The sequence below is a fragment of the Pseudopipra pipra genome, chromosome 1, assembly GCF_036250125.1.
Source record: "Pseudopipra pipra isolate bDixPip1 chromosome 1, bDixPip1.hap1, whole genome shotgun sequence".
NCBI lineage: Eukaryota > Metazoa > Chordata > Aves > Passeriformes > Pipridae > Pseudopipra > Pseudopipra pipra.
In genome coordinates, this window is record NC_087549.1 from 136,943,948 (window position 1) to 136,963,443 (window position 19,496).

Below are 19,496 nucleotides of genomic sequence, written 5' to 3' on the forward strand. Positions count from 1 at the left end.
AATAATGGACCTAAAGATAAAATTTTTGAAAGCCCTGTGAAGAGTGTATGAGTGTAGGAGAAGGGCCAGAATTCTTGGGGGTGGGTGGGGGTTGAGGAAGAAATTTGCACTGGAAACTCAAGAGTGTATTTTCCTTTTACTTCCTGTCAGACAGTGGGTTTGAAGTAGGTGTGTCTTGGCCAAGTAGATCTCATATGTCTTCTTTACTTGATGATAGTTAAGGAACTGGATGAGTGGGACAGTTCAGATGGCAGAGAATCCTAATGTGATGATGGGAAAGGAAGACATAAGGGGCAGTTGGGCTTATTGATTTTGGTTTGGTGTTGGGATTGTAAAGTCTTAAAAATGCAAGTTCTTAGGTTCTGAAGCCTTTAACAGTTCCACTGCTGATGGAACAATATTTCCAGTTTCACAAAAAAAGCTATATAAAAAGTGTATGTTCAGAAGAGCATTTAAAGTTAGTTTTTAATTTTTAATTTTGAGCATAAAATAGCAATATGCTATTTAAATAGACTATAAATAAAGACTGTAACCATAGATATGAGATTAATGTATTGACCTCAGTGAAGTAAAAATTTCAACCAAAGCCATTAGTTCTATGCATTTTTTTCCACAAAATGAAATTTTATGTACTTCAGTTGTTTGCTGAGAATCTTCATGGTTCAGTTTCTGCAACTCCTGCTGTTTCTGGTTACATTAGTATTTGAACACTTCTCAGCTTGTTTGAAAGAATGGGGTCTTTTAACAGTTCTTTTTTTTTTCAATTTTTTTTGTGTGACCTGTTTCTTTTATTTCTTCTCTCTTATCAAAATGCTAGACGTACACAAGCACTAGCAACAACTCCATGTCAGGCTCCTTGAAGCGATTGGAAGATACCACAGCTCGATTTACAAATGCAAATTTCCAGGAAGTTCCTGCACACGTTTCAAGTGGAAAAGATTCTTCAGAGGCTAGAGGGTCAGAGAGCAAAGGGAAGAAATCTGCAGGTCACAGCTCAGGTCAGAGGGGAAGAAAGCCTGCTGCTGGAAGAAATCCAGGAACAACTGTGACTGCAGCTAGCCCTTTTCAGCAAGGTACTGATTGTTATGCTGTAATGACATGAATTAGAAATTTTATATATTTAAAAATTGAAAAGTAGTTTATCTTTTATCCTCAATAATGAGAATGTTATTCCACTTGGGTGAAAAAAACCCAGCTTTTTTCAGGCCAAAAAGTTTGTTGTCATAACATGAAAAAGAAGGTCGTGCGTCTTAAAGTGCAGAAGCAATGCTTTTGTTCAGACTGTTAAAGTATTCTCTTTATCTGCTAAAAAAAGAAGTGTCTTTATATGCTGAAAAGTTAGTCTGGGATAAACTTGAGCATGGATTTGAGTCTAGAGGTCTTTCTTAGCTCTTTAAAGGAGTAACAGTAATGGTTTGTAGTCAGTGCACATTAGAATGAAACTGGATTACCTAATGGATAGGATGCAGTAGCCCCCAGATAATTTTTCAAGATGCAGACATTTAAAGTATACCATTTTCTTCAAAGTGAAAGACCTTTTTACTTAACTTTTTTTTTGTTGTTGAAATATATTAACAGAAAATGATTATGTGACAAGTATATATGGTTTATTTACCATAAGTAACACAAAGTTTTTACCTTACAGACATACTAAAACCATGCACTATTGACACTTCTAAAAAACAAATTTTAAAAAAAGTTCTGTATTAATGTAAATTGTATTTTAAATGGAATTCTTAACAATATTTTCTGGAGTACTAATGACAAAACACTAATTTTTAAAGGGGATGGCTTTTCTATACCTAATGTCATATTTAGAAAGATTTTCTTGATGGGATAGTTGTTATCAGTCTGAGTTCTGTGAAATAGTACCCACATGCATCCACTCATATAAAATTACTGAGTTTCAGTGGAAGTAGATGTTTGTAATTCCCAAGAGTGCTCCATTTTCTGCCTTGCGTGCACTAATACAGTGATGAAATGACTGCATTCCAAATATTATAGAAACAATGTAGTTCTGTGACAGTGCTAAAGAAGTCTTAAAATGCCAATTTTATATGCTGTTTTTCACTTACTTTCTTGTGCTTTTGAAAAATACCTCTTCTGTGGAACCACCTCCTCAGCCAGGGTAAATTAAGTACAATTGCTGTTCCTTTGACCTGTGCCAGACCCTGATTTTGAGTAGAATGATAAGGAAGATTGCAGAGATAGTGTAGGTATGATCATAGCACATTTCTATCAGCCTTCTTTTTATGTATGTGCATGTTTATAAAAACCTGCTCTGACTTGCACCAAGTGTTTGTTTATTGTAGTGGCTTCAAAACATGATGGATGTCTAAGTTGCCTAAGCGGCAAAGTTGTTATTCTCCCAGTATTTAATTTTACTTTGTTTGTGCTCCAAATTTAAATCTGAATCTCAGACACGAATCCGAGAATCATATCCAGCAGAATGAAGATCAGCAGGAGAACCAATGAGTTATTTAGAAAAATAAATTCTTTAGCTCTTCGTAATGCTTTTCATAAAGTCCCTCCACATTGAAGTTTTGTATTCTGAGATAGTAACAATTCCCATCAGTTTTCATCAACTGCAGGTTAAAAAAAAAGTACTTTTTTTTTTTTTTCTTTTTTAGGAAGCTTTTTGGGCACTCCTGGGAGCATAAAGTCATCTTCTGGAAGTTCAGTTCAGTCTCCCCAAGATTTTTTGAGTTTTACAGACACAGATCTGCGAAGTGACAGTTTCACGCATTCTCAGCAGGCTTCGTCAACCAAAGATGTACATAAAGGAGAGGCTGGGAGTCAAGAGGGGAGTGTTAATTGTTTCACTTCATTAATTGGTCTCCCTTCATCATCAGCTGTTTCCCAATCTAAAAACTTTGAAAGCTCACCTGGAGACATAGGAAATTCAGGCCTTACTTCTACAGCATACAAACGAGCTCAAACTTCTGGAATAGAAGAAAAAACTGTAACAGAGAAGAAACGGAAAGGAAATAAACAAAGTAAACATGGGCCTGGTAGACCCAAAGGAAATAAAAGTCAAGAAAGTCTTTCCCATCTTTCAGTTTCTTCTGCTTCCCCTACTTCATCTGTGGCATCTGCTGCAGGAAGTGTGACAAGCTCTGGTCTTCAAAAATCTCCAACTTTGCTCAGGAATGGAAGTTTACAAAGTCTTAGTGTTGGTTCATCTCCAGTGGGTTCAGGTAGGCATTTATTGGATTTGTTTTCTTACCTCAAAACATGTTTTTATTATTTTAGCTGTAATTCTGAGTATGCTTTCAAAAACAGGGTATCATTTAAAGTGTCATGGAAGAGTAAGTTTTGTTCCGTGTATTGGTGCCACTGTGCTGTAGGTGGCTGTAGTAGATTGACACATGTATTGGCCTATAGGCAATATAAATGCAGGTTTTGAAGCTATAGGGGGAAAAGTAAGTTGCATGAAAATAGGTTCTTTGGAAATTACATGTGACAGGTTTAGCTAAAATAAGTGGTAATACAGACTGTATTGTCTGTATGTTCTGTTACACAGAGAAAACAAAATTGTTACTCAGGCATGTCAGCTGTGCTGAGTACGTCCCTCAATTATTTTTTCCCAATTTAGCTTAACTAAAAATCAAATTGTCTATATGGAGAATTACCAGTTTAAACATGCAAAAGTATATTCCGAATCTGGACCCCCGTGCAGCTGGATGACATTCTTATATTCTTGCGTGCTTTTTAGCAATTGAAGTTGGCTGGTTTGTTCTTCCTCTGTTTATGTGCATCTGGGGCTGTGAGAGGCTTTCTGTTCCCAGTAAACGTGTGTGGAATGGCCTAGCAGAATACTGTATCTACCAAAGTCTTTGTTGCTCTGAAATTTCTTTCAAAGCTTTTGTGTTTGGATAAAAATAACAAACTACTTGGCTTTTGAAACTTTGAAATTTTGTCCTGTTTGTTGTAGCGAGATTTTTGCTTAATTTTTCTGTTATGGTGGAAAAGAGAAATGGAACTTGAATTTTTGCTTTTGATATTGTATATTTTCATTGTATAAGCAAGAGATACTTTTAAAATATACATGCTTCAAGAAACAAAAAACTTCATATTTTCTTTAGAACAAGGAAGGCAGGTACTTAAAAACTTGATCTCAAACCCACATTGTTTGAAATCTGCTAGATATAGGCAAATGATGATTTTTATTAGGGGTAAAAAATGACTATTTTATTAGGCAATAGCAGTGGTATCTATATTAAATATTATTTTCCTGTATTGAAATCTTCAGGGAGAAATGGTTTATGACAGAACTTAGAGTTCACTGTTTATCTTTTTGTTTGAAATACAATTTTAATAACAAGTTCACCTCATACCTGTTACGAACAGAGACCATCTTGCAGATTTATGTCAGTGTTCTGATTATTATAGTACAAACTGTCTTAATCCTTTGTAATCTCTTTGAGGTGGATTATGTATAGTTGTAGTTGGGGTAACAGATAGAAGTACAAGGTCTTAGTTTGAAGTGAATGACCCGTGTTTCGCCCCTTATATTTGTCTGAATATTCTGGTCTTGTCAGCACCTTGAACAGGCCTTTCCCTGGCCAGATCCATTCTTACTTCCTCTGTCCTCTCTATTAGATCTCACTCTTCTATCTATAAAATACCAGTGATAATGTTAAACTCCTTGTTTTGAAAGACGTGGTTGGAAATACTGGGTAGGTTTTATTACTCTTATCGTGATATTCAGCCTATAATTTCACTTCTGTTAAGCATGCTTAGATTCTTGGTAGCCAGTTTACACCCATCCTCTAAAACTGGTATTTTCTGAAGCTGCCAAAGAATATGAATGAAAAACAAACAAACAATATCACTCCAATAAAAACAAGAAAACCCAAAGATACAAAACCAAAAGGGATGTCTTTGTCTTGGAGCATGAGCTCTAAATTTATCCAGAAAATACTGTTTGAACCACAACATATTGTTTTAATGTACTCTTCTCCCTCATTTCCCCTTTTCCTTATGGTTTTAGTGCTGCTTTCCTCACTTCATCATAAGCATTTTCTGGGTTTAGCAGTCCATTTACAACTTTGTTACAATGAGGAAGGGCATATGAGTGTTATCAGTATTATCAGAAACATACATTTTCTCAGGTATGATATGTGGATGTTTCTCTTTGAAATGTGTCTACATTGTCCAGTAACAAAATCTGACATGTGAATCTAAATTATATGATCCAAACCCCCAAGTAAGATTTTATGCACGTAAATGTAGTGAGAGAAAATGCAGGGCACTCAAGTCAAAAAGTTTTTACCGACTCTTACTTGGAATTGCCTTGTTACTTCAAAGAAGCAGAATTGGGAATGAGCTAGAGCATACTGAACAAAGCTTTTGAGGCACTTTTTCAAGAATCTCTTCCTCTTTTTTTATCTTTTTTAATAACCTTCCTAACTGCAGCTATCTGAAGCTACCATTCTTTTTCAGTTTTCTGAAGAGTACTTGTTGAGTTCCATAAAAATTCTGAAAAACATGACTTCAAAGATGTATGATAATTGTGTTCATAGTTAATGCTCAAATTAGATGAAATGTGAAGGAAAGCTTATTTTACGAGGTAATGCAGATTCATCATGTGCTATTTATACATAATTAAATGTCTTCCATTGAAGTGTTATTCAGAATAAGTATATTCAGCTCGTTTTCTGAAAATATTTGTCCTCTCCAAACTTTTATCTAGTCCACAAGACTTCTATTTCCTGCTTAGTAAGAACAGAGAAGTACCATGAATAGTATAAGGACATGTGATTAAAAGCTGCTGCAGCACATACACACAGGTTTTATTACTGTTGCCCTGCAACTGGTCTGATGTGTTTGGATTTTGATCACTTAAATGTTCAATCTTTATGCCCCTTATGATTTTTTTCTGAAATGTATTTATAACCTCTTAGGAAACACTGAAATAAGGTTTTATAAGATTTAATTGGTAGGGGCATAAGGAATTTTTGTAGTAAATTTACATTTTAGTAGTATATCTCTCCCTGTTTAAAAAAAATTCTTTAGCTAATAACAGCTGATTAACAAACCACACTTATCCTTCTGTTGGGATTTCACAGGCACTGTAAGATTATTGTCTAGGAGGATATAAGTCAGTTTTCAGTGGGAGTTATATAAAGCTGATACTAGTTCACCCCATATGGGGTTGGTCTTTGGAGTGATTTCAGAATCTGAATTTTTTTTAATGGGGCCAAGGGTGGTGAAGGGCGAGAGGGTGAATTCATCTGAGTTCTACAAGTTTAAAGAGCTATTTAACTTTTCAAGTCTGGTAGTTGTGTTCTCAGCATCCTTCTAGGGAATGATACTTAAAGATTTCTAGTCTGTAGTATGTAAAGCATTGATCCCTTCTGCTGAAGGCTTTTAATTTTTTTCTTTTTTTTTAAATTTTCACAACAGCATTGATTAAAGAACAGAAAACTTTAGCCCAGTGATTAGAACAGATGGTAGTAGTACCTTGTCCCAGTAGCAAATTCCAAAATCAAATGTTCTTTTACTACACTTGCACTTTATTTCAGCAGGAGTGCAGAAGCTAATAAGGTGATGGGAAGGAAAAAAAAATACAGTTATGGTAAATAACTTTCATGCATTTTGTATTTTTCTGTCAAGCAGTTTGTGTGGCTCTGGCCCCTCTTTGTTTGGAGTACGCTTCAGTGCATGAAGAACTTCCTGAGATCTCATGTCTCACAGCAATAGGGAAAGGAACATTTTATGTGTCATACAGCACTTTCTGGCTTTTGTGGAATAATGTAGCAAGGTAAAATGGAAAGCAGTCAAGTATCAGAAGTCAGCTGAAATTTCTGTTTCTTTATGAAGACTGGAGAAGGTTAACTTAAAAATTTGGCCTCAAAATGGTTAGCCCATTGTTTCAGCCCTATTGCTATGCCCATCGTCTGGAATTCCTTTGTCCCAATTAAGGCAAACTTATAATTTGTCTTCCTACGTTTTTATCTCTGCATCATATATATTCTACCCTTAAGCATGTATGCTCTGGTTGGTAGTACTAGACAGTTTTTGAAATAAAGGACACATCTGAACCCAGTATTTTACTAATAGAGCAATGTTTCAAGCTCTGACTGGGAAAATGTTAATGTTTTTTAGGGAGAGAGAGGGACTCAGGTCCCTCTGAGTTGGTCTTATGCAGTCAAATTTCAGCTTTACAGACAAGTTTTCTAAATGCTTCAGCTTGGTTCCATGTATTTTGTTTTCCTTTCTCATCTCATTCAAGCAGTGGTAGAACCTTTGTCAGGTGTTACAAGTGTTACGCTGTGCAAGATCATTGTACTGTTAAGCTCCTTGTCGTGCTGATGATGTAAGAGAACGCTGAGTTTCAAAGTAGAAATGTAACTTGAAATCATTCTTATTCAGATACTGAGTCCCTCAGTACTTATGTTAAATCTTCATGATGCTTTTAGTTTGACTTACTAACTAAATCTACTGGGAGAAAGAGTTTAGAAACAGTTATTCTGAAACAATTTGTGCTATTAGGTTCATCTGCTAAGGACACCAAAGCAGAAGTAGTCTTGCTGTGTTAAAAGCCTGTTTGTATTCCAGAGGTAGAATACAAAGAACAAATTGATACTAATAGATATTAATGTCCTTTTAGGACTAAGCAAATGGAGTAGAAAACACACAAGTCAAAATTAACGTGCAGGGTTTTTCATTCTTTGTATTTGAGGCTCAGCAGAAGCGATGTTGAGATTGGTAAACGGTGTACAAGATTAAAATATTAAAATTGATGATTGTTGGTGTAGAAAACGTGGAAACATTCATCAGGTAACAGGGAAGAAATCACACAAAGGTAGTAGCTTATAAAAATGGGGATTATCATAAAAGGGATCCCCTCATCAGTGTTCTTAACTAAAACAGTTGTTATCAGCAGCTACAGCTAAAAGTATTGACAGTTCCTGACGAGGAATACCTCATACTTCCGTGTTCTTAGACTGTCAGTGTTAAATTTCAGCAAGTCTTTAAAACTTGTGAAGTGGTAAGAAACTGGTGAGTCAGTTAATTCTGTGCAATTACGATGTGTCTGACAGAAGAAGGATACTAAGAGATACAAAGATGTAATGATTAATGGTGGTTATTGTGAGTTATGGAAAAGCACTTATTGGACTAATTTCCTATTTAAAAAATAATTTTATTAATTATTTTTTGTTAAAAGTGGCGTAGTAGATGTCTACATTTCAACTGATACAGCATGACATTTTAAATAAAGAACTGTAATGATAGGAAGTCAGCGAACCCTTCCATTAACTGTAATTAATAGTTAAGTCTCAATTAAATTTCGATCAGAGAATTATTAAACCAGTGTTTACTTCATTTTGTTATTTTCCCTTGCGTCAGTCATCAACTTTTTGCTCAGTTGGTTAGAGCCAGGTGTTGCTAATAACACCAGGGTTGTGGGTTTGATCCCCATACAGGGGCCATTCACTTAAGGGTTGGACTTGATGATCCTTGTGAGTCCCTTCCAGCTCAGAATGTTCTGTGAAATCTGTTGGGATAGCTCTGCAGTTTTTGAAACTAATCTGGTTATGAGGACAGGGTAAAACAAATCTCTCGGTCAGAATACAAACTAAGAGTAAAGTTGGTGGACCTAAAGTAAATGATTGCATCTTAGAAAGATGGATGTATACTTGCAGGATAAGGATGACCTTCTGGGGAAGGAAGGGCTGTAGAGAAAAAGTATAAAGGTAATTAATCAGCTCTGTCTGAGTTTCCAGTGCTGAGCTATGTTTAAAAATGTTTTAATGCATAAACAGCAAACTAATGAGAAAGGCAGCTCTGTGCTCAGAGCGTCTGGAATTGAATACTGTGTCTAGTTCTGCTGTCTGCTCTGTGTAAAGAAAAGAAGAGCCACAAGAAAGATTTAAGTACTGGAAAAAGCATGTTATTGGAGAATAGCTAAGGAGAGAGTTTATCGAACTGGGAATATCATAAGAGGAACTGAAAACTGTTGCTACAGTGATCCTTAACAAAAAAGGTAGAACATGATCAAGTGAGAGAAAGTAATAGTTGAACAATTTTCAGTTCTGAAAATTTAGATATATTTTCTAGAATATACAGTTTAGTTGAGTGTATTTATTGGATTTGCAGGTGGAGGACATTCTAGAGCTAAGAAATCAATGTGCTTGCAGAGATTCTTGTTTGGTTCTTACCTATGAACCTAATTCTGTACTGTATTGTCTCTTTGATTTCTTAAAGAAAAATTAGCATGGTGCATCAGTTTAGCATATGAAATAGTCTGTGACTGGGCAAATAATGCATTTCAAAATACAGTAGTTAGTAGTGAATTGTTAGGCAGCATGGGTCTGTAGAAATTGGTTTGCAACACAGTATGTTCTATGCTTTTATTGGAGATTTGGAAGAAATTAAGTCATCTTTTCTGCTTGCTCTGGGGGTTTAGGGTGGTTTCTAAAACTGTATGTTGTAAAAAATGTACTTGGATGTAATGAATTCCTTGATTGAGAAGGCTGTGTACAAAAAAAAATGAACAATGAACACATCTCTTCTAACAGAGATGTGTTTTGAAAACAATTATGAAAAACTTCTGAATAATAATGGAGAACTGAACATTATTTCATATTGAGATGCTTTAGGGGGAAAAAAGGCTATTGTGATCCCTGTGACAGTTATTTCAAGAAGGGATAGAAAAGGTACATCACTTGAAATTACTCCATGAATATTGCAGGTAGCAGAGTACTGTATTTAATTATGACTTTCTTCCTAAATTATGACTATGAATGTGAAAGTTGAGAAGAGGCGTATAAAGATTAATGTTTTTAAAACGTCCTTTTCAAAGAGTCTGAAGCTATTTTGCTAGACTGGAATATCTTTAATTTGAGAATATTTCCTTTTACAAAAATGTTTAGAAGCATGATCATAATTGTTATACAGGAAGAATTAATATTCCTGGTCAAGATGTTTTTATTGGTAATTGCATACTGTAATTGCCTCGTTTTCTATTAAAAAAAAAAAAGGTTAACATGGAAATACAAACCTATAGCACTTAATTGGATGGGCTGCTGAAAACAAGAAATGTTCAGCCTTTCCACTTCTGGAGTCTCCAAGCTGCCTGACTTTCCACGGAAGCAGAGGTTTTTGCTTGAGATGCAAATCATGCTCCCTGTGAATGCTGGAAGATTAGAAACTCTTGGAGCATTACTTTGAAAGAAAACTTGCTTTGAAAGAAAACTTGATTTAAAACAGAGCAAAACAAAAAAAAAAAGTTTTCCTTTCTACAAAAAATTTAGGTTTTTTTTTTTCCTTTGTTTGTTTTGGATTTTTTTTGAGTGAAAACAGATGTGAGGGCTTTCTGAAGTGAAAAAAAAAAAACGTCCCAGGGAAGGTAAGGTAAGTTCTGTTAGCTAGGAGAGAGGTTCCATGTCAAGCTGCTGAGGCCTGCTAATATTGGAGAAGATCTTGGTAGCTGTGGAAGTTGCCTGACTGGTTAATTGTTTTATAAGAATGTGTCTCTCAGGTTAAAATGGAAATTTTGAAGATTATATCTTTAAACTAGATTCCTAAATTATGGTGAGTCTGGGCATTAGTTTCTATTTAAATTTCAAAATATGTCATTATTTATTTATTTATTGTTCTCTGACAATCAACAGCAAATAGTATGTTTAAATTATGAACTTATAATACATTTCAGATGCAACAAAGCAAAAAGCAAATTAATACAGGAAAGGGAATATATGTTTTCTTGACTTCCCTTTTAGGTCCTTCATTTAATAACAAAATAAAGAAATAAAGAAAATTTTGGTAGTTATAATTTCAAACAGCTGAGCAAAAACATGTAAATATTTCTAAACTGTTTTAAATTTTGCTTTTATTTAAGTTTTGTGACTCTTCTACCCAAATATGAATTTAATACAAATACAAGAAGTTCTGCAGGTCTAGATTTTGCCCATATAGATTTTTTTTTCAGAATTGGCGTGTAAATACCAACTTTTTGAAACATAGTAAGTGTCTGAATGAATACACTATTTCGTTAGTTGTATCTATATTGGCAGAGAAGAAAATGGACTGGGAAGGGCTTAAAGGCTACTTAAGTTTCTGTACTTACTATTTTCAAATTCCACTATAAATCTTTCTTGTTTGGTAGGGGAAGGTTTTCAAAGAAGTCCATGAGCTTTTTGTAAACTGTTTGCTTTTACATTATATTTGGCTCATAAGCCAACAAAGTGCCTTGTATATATTTGGTGTTAGGTTTGAACTCCTAATAAAAACTCACTTATTTTAGACCTGAGTAATCTGGTTAAACTACACTGTGTGGATGAGATTTATCTGACAGCTTTGCTATTGCTGTTGTCTACGTAGTGAAGAAAATAAATTGCCTCCTTTTCCAGGGGCTGATTGTCTTTGCAGACACATGGAGTAAGAGTATGTGGTATTATCATTATTATATTAAAAAAAAAAGGCAGAAAGAGAAAATGCACTGAAACTTCAGTTCTGTGCTTAGATTGCATTAGTTCTTTAACTCTTATTAGAAAACTAAGAATTAGAAGTTAAAATAGATACATCAGGGGAACAGGGAGACACTGTGAAGCAATTAAGATTTCTGTCCTATCAGATGTCTTTGTTGCAGAACTTGATATTTGCTTTAGAGGTGTATCTCTTTCCTGAAGATCATGGAAATAGTCCTTAGATGGAATTCTACTGTTGCATGGAAAATAAAGTGAGATACAGGTGGCATTTGCTTACCTGAAACTGTTCAGTTCCCAGGATCTCCTTTAAAAATTAATTAACTTAAAAAATTCTTATAAAATGGTATCAAATGAAGAGGGGTTTTTTATAGATAGATTTTAAAATTAAAATATTCATCTTTTTGAGTGTGAACATTTTTCAGCATCTGGAGTCAATTACTGGAGTATGGCATTCTTTGTAAATCAAATGTGAGATAGCAATCAGTCTTTTAACTCCATAAAATCTGTTAAAGGTGACATGGGAACATAAAAAAGTGTGTGGGGGGGACGGTAGAGAAAAGACTTGACTATAAAAGGAGCAGTAGGGTTTTTTACCCCTCCTTGAAAATTGTACTTTTCAGATCTTACAGACTTTCAAGTCTTTCAGAAATCAAATATAGCTGAAAAATAAATGATATGTGTGTGTTGATAGTTCTTGAAGCATCTTTGTCCTTCTGAAGACTGTCCAATTCATATGGTGAAATTCTTTTTTTGTTGTTGTCGTCAGTCAGAGGTGACAGCACTACAGTCAGGTTTTTAAAATCAGAAGGAAGTGTACTTTGCATTTACATTTTCCATTTATTTGATGTGAAGAGCTGCAGTACCAGAAGTTAAACCGACTGAAGGTTGTTTTAGGATTACACTTGAGGAGGGGCTGTGATATCCAGAGCTGTTATTGATTATTATAATAATTGCTTAGATTCCCTTGTAAAGTTTTAAACAGAAAACAAAAAAATTAAATAGAAATGCTAACATAATGCAGTGGTATACAAAAGACTTGTTACCTTAAAATAATCGAGCTTTTCACTGAAAGATGTTGCTTGGGGACAAATCCATTCAGACTTATATTGGACAGATTCATGTGTTGATGTATAGGACCTATACTACTTTTTAAAACAGATATTATAGGGCCAGGTGTCTGATTATCAAGTCCACATTTCCTTATGATTCCTTTTTACGTAAGTAATTTATTTTACTTCCTAAAATAGGTTATATGGATGCAATAGGACTAAGAACAGCAGCTTTCTGAAGTTGTAGGTAACCTGTGCTGTGGTAGTGTAGTGTCACTTGGTACAACACTGCAGCTTGTGCCCCACAACAGTTCTTGCTGTGTCGTGAAGTATTTGCTGTCAGGTGGTCCCTGGGCAGTTCCATGTGCTGTGGCTGATGACAGTCTGAACTTCCAGCTGCACTTAAAATGGCAGGAACCAACTGGGATAGCTTTACAAGTACAACTGAAGATTTCAATAGCATTTTTATTAAAAACACTTTAAAAAGGGAAACTGTGGAATCCAGTGTCAGTCTAGATGTAAAGACGTGCCTTAGGTACACTAAATGACAGTGTGTCCCAGTGCCTTTTCACTGTATGGCACTACCTGATACTGCACAGACGTTACCTGTAGTTGCAAGATCATACACCTGAGTGGGAGCTCATTTTTAGTAACCCTCCCCAGCATAAATAAAGTGCAGAACATTAGCACAGGTAAGCCAAAACTGTATTTCCAGGTTAGTCAAATAAACCTCTCTTTCAGGAGCATTAGACATACCTGAAAAAGTGCTGTAGGAGCTTGATATACAGGTATGCCATATACACAAAATGTCCTATTAAAATACTGATCAGGGCAGTTCTTATCAGGGCTTTTGTGGTGGTAATTCTGGAAATAGTGAAATAAACTATTTTGTATTGTTAGAAAAGCTACTTCTTATCTGATCCTGAATTTAAAGCAAATTTTTTGTGCATTTGAAGTAAACTAGGATTTAACACTTAGTTTAGATGCAGACTCATTACTTCATATTGTTCTTTATATACTTTTTATCCAGCCTTTAAATAGAAGTCTTCATCTTTCAGTGTGAGATCTGGTAGATATGTGAGGTGTCTGTGAGAAGGCCATAAGGATAGCAGTAAGAAAACTTGATTTTGACAGTGATCTAACTTGCTGCATATGTTTTTGTGAGAGAGAATTACCTACACTGGTAAAAAGTTTCTGAAGAGAATTCTCGTTTAACTAACTGGAAAAAAAAGGAAAATTTTTGTCAAGAAAGAGTGAGTGAGCATCTATGGTGTTTGGATGTGTGTAGCTCTAGAAATTTGAGTTGAGAACAGATTCATGGAATCTGATAACAGAGCTGAAGAATATAAACATGCAGCTGGGGCTTGTGTGTGGTAATCCTATCAGATCCTTTGTACTTGGCTTGCTTTTATTTCTGTTTCTCACTGTTTATTTGTTTTGAACATTTAGGAGAAGGATTTCTTGATAAGAATGACCAGAGGTTCCAAGTAAATAAAAAACCTCCAAACTCCACAAACCAAAAAAAAAACAACCCAAACAAACGAAAAACCCCAAGCAGGCCCTCCCCCCCCATTGCCCCATTCTCCTAAACAAATGAAAAAGCAACTCATAAGCTGTCATTATAGTTAGCTTTCACATAAGAATCTCAAATTCGAGTTGTTGGGGGGGGTTTGTCTGTTTTGTTTGTTCTGAGTGTAGTGTTTTTTGTTTTGTTTTGGTTGGTTTGGGTTTTTTTTATTCTCTTAAAGTATAATAACTGTCCTGGGCAAATATTTAATCTGAGGGATTGAGTGACACACTTTCAAGGCACAAAGTTACTAGGCTCTTTTTCTGTTGTGGGAGTAGTGATAAGCTTAGAATTGAAATTTAGTTTTTGTATGCATAACCAATTCACTTAAAACCAAGTAACAAACAGCCAAAGGATGGCGACTTGGATGTAGGTATTACTACACAGTCAGTTCAGAGATATTTTGAAGCTAAAGTGAATGAACTGGAAGCATCAAAGTTTTTTCTGAGCAGAACTGATTTTAAAGAAGAGTAATTGTGAGGTTCTAAATAAATCAAGCAATAGTAGCTACCTTAAGGGCTGGATAAAGAGAGGAAGGATTCAGCCAAGACTAAGAGGAAAGTGCATGAGGCTGCAGAGATGAAAAATAAAGGAAAACAAAGAAGGTGAAGTCCATCTATTACAGCATGTAGTTTTTTGGCATATATGTAGTTACTATTCACAATATCTAACCTTTCTTGACACCTTAGAATGTTGGAGTTCCATAGCTTGGCTGTAAATTGTAGGAGAAAACTAGATGGCTGGGAGGGTGCTTGGGCACAGGAAAGTCAGGAAGGACATAGCTGCCAACAGAGGCAGTTATAGAACCAAGGAACCAAGACAGTGGCTCTTTTTTCCTTCCTGAATAAAACACCTTTTTTCATCTGCCTCCTGCTAATTTATGGAGTGTCGAAGGGAATAGTGGTAGGGGAACACTTCTCCTTCTGTTCTATGCTGAGGCTTGGGGAGAGTCTAGAATTAGCTCCATCAGTCCCAAGGAGGACGGATCAAGTGCTGGCCTTTCCTCGTGTAACTGGATGAGGTCTGTGTTAGAACAATGTCTTAAAGGAATTCTGTTAAACGGGATGTTTTCTTACCAGGATCCTTTGCGTATCTCTCAAAGTTGGATATCTGCAGCTATCGATCTTTTCCATTAATTGGTCTCTTCCATGAATTTGTGTAATAATTTTTGAAACCATTTATGCTGTTAATACCTGAAAAGTGAGAAGTGAGTTTCAAATCTTTATGCATTGTAAAAGGATGTACTTTTTCTGCAACTGTTGCTGATCATGTTTTGATACCTCTCTGAATACAGTGAATAATCATTAAAAGTGTTCAGCATCTTTACAAGGTTTATAATTGATAAGTCTGTAATTTCCCTGTTACCATTTTTAGACCTGTATATCTTAAGACATTTTTGTCATTCATGCTATATATCCTTCCTAACTGTTCTAGATGTCTCTTAGTGCTACTTATATCCTCTTCTAAGAGATGCAGATAGTATTTGAAATACAGGTGGAACATGAATTTTTAAAGTATCATAATTATGCTTTTTGTTTTCTGTTCTCTTCTGATGATTTGAAACACCATATTTGTCTTTTTTTTTTCATCATTGCATGATAGTTTTGTTACTTCCTTTTGGAAATCTTAAGGATTCCAGAAAAAGGAACTTTGAAAGTAAGAATCAAAGTTGTGAATCCTTTCCTCACGTATTTATTTCATTGAAGCACATGATTATTGCAAAAAGTTCCTTCTGCACGGTAGCAGACTATTAGAGTGTAATTCATGTGTCCTTCAACTGGCATTGTTCTCTTAAGGATTGTATATACTGTCAGTGTTAAAAAGAAGTTTTCCCCCCACATTTAGTAGCTGCAGTTGGAAGTGGTGCTACTGCACTTTGTTTCCCCTGCTTTATTTTACTGTTCTCCTACTTTGTGTTACTGAGTTGCCAGAAGAGTGCTGTTTTAACCCCATGTTTCTGTCTAGGTCTGCTGTGTCAGGTCTGCTTTGTCAGGTCTTTAACAGCATCTCTTCCTCATTTGTCTATGAAATGTGTATGTTGGAGTAATACATTTAGCATTGTGGCATATCTAGTGTATTCTGCTTTAAAAATTTCTCATACCTCTTGAGTGATGCTCATTGTATTGTGGTTGCTTGGGTTGATGATAACTCCCATGTGGTACAGTTTTAAAGAAACAAAAGCAAAAGGTTGTAGCTTCAGGCAATCTAGGGCTGAGCTTGTTTGAATAAAATAAAATAAAAACCGCCCACCACCATCCCCCCAAGCCCCCTTCCAAACCTACTCGACTATTCCTTAAATTTGAAAGGGACTTTCCTTAATATCGAAAGCGGTGGTGGATCAGCATAACTGGAACAAACTGATGTAATAATAACAAATAAAGGCTATAAGGAGTAGATGTGGGTGAAATGATTCTGCTGTTGAGGGTGGCAAACTGCAGTTGCATTCTCTTCTCTGCACCTGAGACAGAATGTGTCCAAATAGTATAATGTGTATGATTCCAGACATTAGTAACTGTGCATTTAAGTAATATTTTTTCAGTGTAAAGTTTTGCTTCTAAGTATATTCTTGTACATTTTGTTAGTTCTCTGAAAACTCTTGAGAAAGTTAATTAAAATTATCAGTTTCAGTTTTATTGGATTAATGCACTTTTGTCAAGATTCATTCAGGATTTTGTATATTGTGGGTTCTTTTCCTGTACCACAAAATGAAAAAAAAAAATCCAACTGTATTTTTTACAGTACAGACTTTGTGTGTAAAGCTTTAATTGAAGTTTTCGAAATTTTAAAAGTTTTTCCATTGAAATACCATTGGCTAGTTATTTGAGTCAATAGGTAGAACTCAAGGCTTTTTGTTTTATTTTGTTTTCTTTTAAAATTATGTCTGAATTAGTTTTGTAAAAATTGAGTGTCAATGACAGAAGTTTAAGGTGTCTTTATTGTTAGTTCATTTTTTTGAAATCCTTATGTTCAGAATAGCCTGGCAGTTAAAAAATGGGTTGTGACAGCAATCTTCAGTAGTTTCCAATGGTGATGAGAGCAAAGAAGAAAAATAAAGCATTCAAGGCAATTACCCTGTTGGAAGATGAACAGTTATTACAGCTAGACCTCAGAGGCTGATGCAGGTAGAAAATGCACCCATGGAAGTATGACAGAGGTGCTCACCACACTCGCTTGTAAAATCCTTCATTCAATCATCTTGTCACACCAGATGTGTAAGCTGAGGGATTTGTTCATTAGTAGTGTGAAAAACTGAAGTAAACTGAAACTAAAATAATTCTGTAGTCACGAGGTCATTATCCTAATCAGGAATAAACTGGTGGCATAAGTGTAAGAGGGCCAGCATCTGCATGACTGCCACCACTCTACAACTGGGCATTAAAGTGTCGTGATGCTGCAGAGGCTCTGTTAGAGACTTCAGCTACTCAGCAGAGGATGTGTGTGTGCTCTGGCACTTCAGGATCAGAGATCAGTACTCTCTGAAAACCCCAACCCTTGAAGGAAAGGAAATCCATGTGAGCATCTCCTTTGGTGTACCACTAGTTGTACATTCTTTCTCTCTGCGTATCTGAGTTGTTCTTGAACTGAGCTCTCTGAAGTCCAGGGGACACAACCATTTGCTTTTAAACTTCTTGATTGCTTGAGTTTGTCTCAGTCTATCAGTGAAGCAAAACAGATGCCTCGTGATTAAAATTGGCAAGGCAACTTCATTTGAGTTTTTAAATTTGTTGCAGACAATGAAATTGAAATCAGTCTTTTAGTTGGGAGGATTGATTGCCTCTGAAAGTATTTGAGTTTTTATTTGTAATAGTAGCTTTAGAATGCAGCTAATTGGCGTGTGCTGGAATGTTCTTATACTTGACATTTAAAATCTAACCAACACTGATAAAAGAAATATAAGTAAAAAATTATAGTGGATAGAAATAAATCCATTTTACAATTTGAGCTACTGTAAATGATCAGAGCTCTAATACAAGAAAGATGTATTCAGGTATATTATTGTTCACTGCAATTCCTGTCTATACATATATTCTTTTGTGTGTCTGTTAAACATGATCTTAACATGAAGCCCTTTTTCTCCTAACTCAAAAGCTTTCTCGAAGTTGATGAATGCCATACATAATGGTAAGTTATATTAGAATCTTTTTCAGAGATTCATTTATCACAAAGGGTAGCCTTTTGTGGAAAAGCCTGATTGAAGGTCTGCATATTCTATGGATTGAGTGAAATACAGGTCTGCAGTGCGTCAATTGTTCAGTACTTGAGTGAAAACTTTGTAGATTGTCTGCAGGAGCCTGATAGGTCAATAGTTCCTCAGTTCTCTTTTTATGATCTTTTTGTGTGTGTGAAGTAAAACGATAGCAGTTTTATTCCAGTTCTGAGATTCTTTTCTTTAATTTTGTGAATAGTGTTTCTAGTTCTTCTGTAGTGCTCCATTCATAGGTGTGTTATAGTGGTGTCTACCTCAGGCATTCTCCCACTTGCCTTCCTGACTACTTAAATTACTACAAGTAATACATGTGAAGGTAGCCTTGTTTTGTCCATTCTTTGTTCTGACAGCCTGATGCTGCTCATTTGTGTCACTGATAACAGAACTATCAGTTTCAGAGGGAGAAATATTGACTCTTTAATGGATCTAATTGCAGCTTCCCTTTAGTATTCAGTATTGGCTTTGTACCCTTATTTCTGTATTCACTGATAGCAAGTGGAAATGAAATATATCTTATTAAATTAGAACTTGCTTTACTCTTTCAAGGCTTTGTTTATTTGTAAGAAACAACCATCTTTACATCATCTTTACAAGTTACTGAAAGATTTTAAACTCTCTCATGAGACTAGTTTGAAGATGATCAAGTTTATTTCCAAGTGTGATATTTAATTGGTGTCAGGTGATCTGTTTATAAAAATAGGAATTTTTTATCCTTTGGTGTCAGGCAAATAGAAATTTTCTTATCGCTCTGCCAGTATGTTGGAAGAGCAGTGCTGTATACACTGTATTATATTGACTTGTAGTTCAGCATATGGAAACGAATTTATATGTTTGAAACTTTGCATGGTGAAGTTCTTAGCATTTTAAACTACGAATCATTAAGGTTTTGCTTTTCACACTGTCAGAGCTATGAATTACATCTGTTAGGCAGATGTCTACAGTAGTGGGTCTCTTAAATAATAATATTACATTTAATTTATATTTCATAGTCTACATGTGGTGAGAAATATTGAAATTTCTCTAGATTTGCTTTGCTTTAGTAAAATAGGTTTAGCTTTTTGCCTTTTGATATAGGGTTTCCCTCTCACTCTCCCAGGTATACAAAGCACCAGCTTTGAGATGAAGGAAAGCAAGCTCACCATTTTTCTGAACAAAAATAAAACATCTGAAGGGTATCTGACAAAGTGTGCTGAATTTGGAACTTGGTGAGTTTCTGCTATTTTATAAGCAGAACC

The 19,496-nt window shown here is 35.3% G+C and overlaps 1 protein-coding gene across 11 annotated transcripts in view; it reads left to right on the forward strand.

Annotated features, from left to right (window-relative positions):
• Nucleotides 1-19,496, forward strand: part of MLLT10 (MLLT10 histone lysine methyltransferase DOT1L cofactor) — a 123,338-nt gene that overhangs the window by 60,571 nt on the left and 43,271 nt on the right. For all 11 annotated transcript variants that reach the window (XR_010425049.1, XM_064635069.1, XM_064635090.1 and 8 more), the window contains 2 exons: nt 818-1,073; nt 2,631-3,197. Coding sequence is in view for 10 of the 11 variants with exons in the window: in XM_064635069.1 (XP_064491139.1) it covers nt 818-1,073; nt 2,631-3,197 (823 nt within the window). In the remaining variant the exon portion in view is untranslated. The remainder of the gene's footprint in view (nt 1-817; nt 1,074-2,630; nt 3,198-19,496) is intronic.